At 66.5% G+C, this 550-nt stretch overlaps 1 protein-coding gene across 1 annotated transcript in view; it reads left to right on the forward strand.

The window, feature by feature from the left end:
- Nucleotides 1-550, forward strand: part of LOC104082476 (transducin-like enhancer protein 2) — a gene marked incomplete at its 5' end in the record, with an annotated part of 4,393 nt that overhangs the window by 2,769 nt on the left and 1,074 nt on the right. Inside the window, 3 exons of the mRNA XM_009585613.1 lie at nt 150-244; nt 323-430; nt 504-542. Coding sequence (XP_009583908.1) covers nt 150-244; nt 323-430; nt 504-542 — 242 coding nt within the window. The remainder of the gene's footprint in view (nt 1-149; nt 245-322; nt 431-503; nt 543-550) is intronic.

Consider the following 550-nt stretch of genomic DNA (forward strand, 5'->3'; position numbering starts at 1 on the left):
TCCTTGGGCCAGGAACGGCTTAGTCCCCTCCAGGGTGTCCCTACCCCTCCCCGCGGTCTAACCCTGGCCATGGGACAGTCCCTGTCCTCGTGGCAGGGATCTCCCGCTCCTCGCTGCTGGGTACAGCCCTGGCGCACACTGCGCTGCAGGCGCTGGCAGCCCTGACGGCCGTGCCCTCGCCCTCTCCGTCCCCCTCTTTCCCAGGCAGTTTCAAGGTCACACGGATGGTGCCAGCTGCATTGACATCTCTAATGATGGCACCAAGCTGTGGACAGGGGGGCTGGACAACACGGGGCGGTGCGATGGTGCCAGCTGCATTGACATCTCTAATGATGGCACCAAGCTGTGGACAGGGGGGCTGGACAACACGGTGCGGTGCTGGGACCTGCGGGAGGGGCGTCAGCTGCAGCAGCACGACTTCAGCTCTCAGGTAGGGGCTGGGAAGCACCGAGGGGCCGGCCGGGACCTGCCGTGCTGGTGCCTGACCCTCTTCTCCCCCGCAGATCTTCTCCCTGGGGTACTGCCCGACGGGAGAGTGGCTGGCGGGGGG

Source organism: Fulmarus glacialis, unplaced genomic scaffold, assembly GCF_000690835.1.
Source record: "Fulmarus glacialis isolate BGI_N327 unplaced genomic scaffold, ASM69083v1 scaffold27479, whole genome shotgun sequence".
Lineage (NCBI taxonomy): Eukaryota > Metazoa > Chordata > Aves > Procellariiformes > Procellariidae > Fulmarus > Fulmarus glacialis.